General features: G+C 37.2%; 1 protein-coding gene across 1 annotated transcript in view; it reads right to left on the reverse strand.

Annotated features, from left to right (window-relative positions):
• Positions 1-1368, reverse strand: part of ctnnbl1 (catenin, beta like 1) — a 71641-nt gene that overhangs the window by 45841 nt on the left and 24432 nt on the right. The window contains exon 11 of the mRNA XM_005730838.1: positions 809-990. Within this exon, the coding sequence (XP_005730895.1) occupies positions 809-990 (182 nt within the window). The remainder of the gene's footprint in view (positions 1-808; positions 991-1368) is intronic.

Consider the following 1368-nt stretch of genomic DNA (forward strand, 5'->3'; position numbering starts at 1 on the left):
CTCGGTGACTTGTATATATTGTGCCAGTCCTCATATCTTAACATACTGTGTTGATTAATAGTCTAGTTTGTTTTTGTTGACGCTAGTGTACTGGAGCAACTGTAACCCACATAATTTCCCTAGGGATTAATAAAGTATTCTGATTCTGAAGAGTCACCATAACTTTAAAAAGAGACTTGCTGCCCCTCATACAAAGGTTTAAAGAGGGACATGTCTTTTCAGGTATGGTCACAATTAAAAATGAACCACAGTTTGTTTAGTTCTGTGAGCAGCCGAGTTCATTAAAGCTACAGTGTTTTATCATTTAGTCCCAGGGCCCATTTAAAACCTAGAATCGCAATACAGCAACACTGTGATGTTGAACATTATTCAAAACAATTATCTTTAACACATCACAATGTCTGTTTAACTCAAAGAAGAAGAAAAATGCAAAAACTTTATGCAACTAACATTAACCAATTTCAAGGCTGCATCTCTTCAGGTTTTTGCCTTTTCCCTGCTCTCAAACACTGTGCTTTGTAGACATTTGAAAAGTGCCACCACGAGGAGTCATGAAGTACTGACACAAAGTGAAAAAGTCAATACATTGGCACCAGTGTATTGATAATGTCTCTGAGAAAATGAAACCAAAAACAGTCCAATCCCATCAATATTTTGTCCCCCTAGATTTTACGCAGTTTAGAAATGTTGCAATAATTTCTTTTTCATTGCTTGAACCAACGTGTCACTCTACTCCAAGAGATCAAAACAAGGTAACAAGATTACAGCTGAACACAGCCTCGCTGACCTGCTGTAATTAGTAACTGACCTTCATGCTCCCGCTCTGAAACACCAGTTTTTCTCATCTTCTTAGGAGTTTTCATGAAAAGCGGGAAGATTGTTCGCAACCCCAAGATGTCCACAAATTTATGGCAGTTATCTGTTCCCTCTGGTCCAATCATTCCATGGTCCAGGACCTTCAGAGCACTGGTTCGGGACATCTTCTTTTCTCTGCAGGATAGAGAAGAAACACTGAATAAATCTTAAATGCAGGCTTTTTTATTTTGTCCTGGAAAAGTCTAGCTAACGGTATTGAGACACCGATAACAGACATGCCATTTTTTTAATGCATTTATATCTACATGAAATTTCAGCCTTGAGGTGCATGTTCTCATTTCTAACAGAAAAACAATATATATTTATTCCTGCAGAGTCAAACAACATGGATTAAATTGGACCACAGCTTTACATGATCACTAGAATTAACAGATACAAAAAAACAAGGCATTTGACAATTATGCTGCTGGAAATTTTAAGCACTTAAAATAAACAGTGGAGTGCATGAAGAATTACTTGTGCAAACACTTTTGTTATCGAGCACCACATAAA

This window comes from Pundamilia nyererei, unplaced genomic scaffold (assembly GCF_000239375.1).
Source record: "Pundamilia nyererei isolate P.nyererei 1_Seehausen unplaced genomic scaffold, PunNye1.0 scaffold00039, whole genome shotgun sequence".
In the NCBI taxonomy this organism is placed as follows: domain Eukaryota; kingdom Metazoa; phylum Chordata; class Actinopteri; order Cichliformes; family Cichlidae; genus Pundamilia; species Pundamilia nyererei.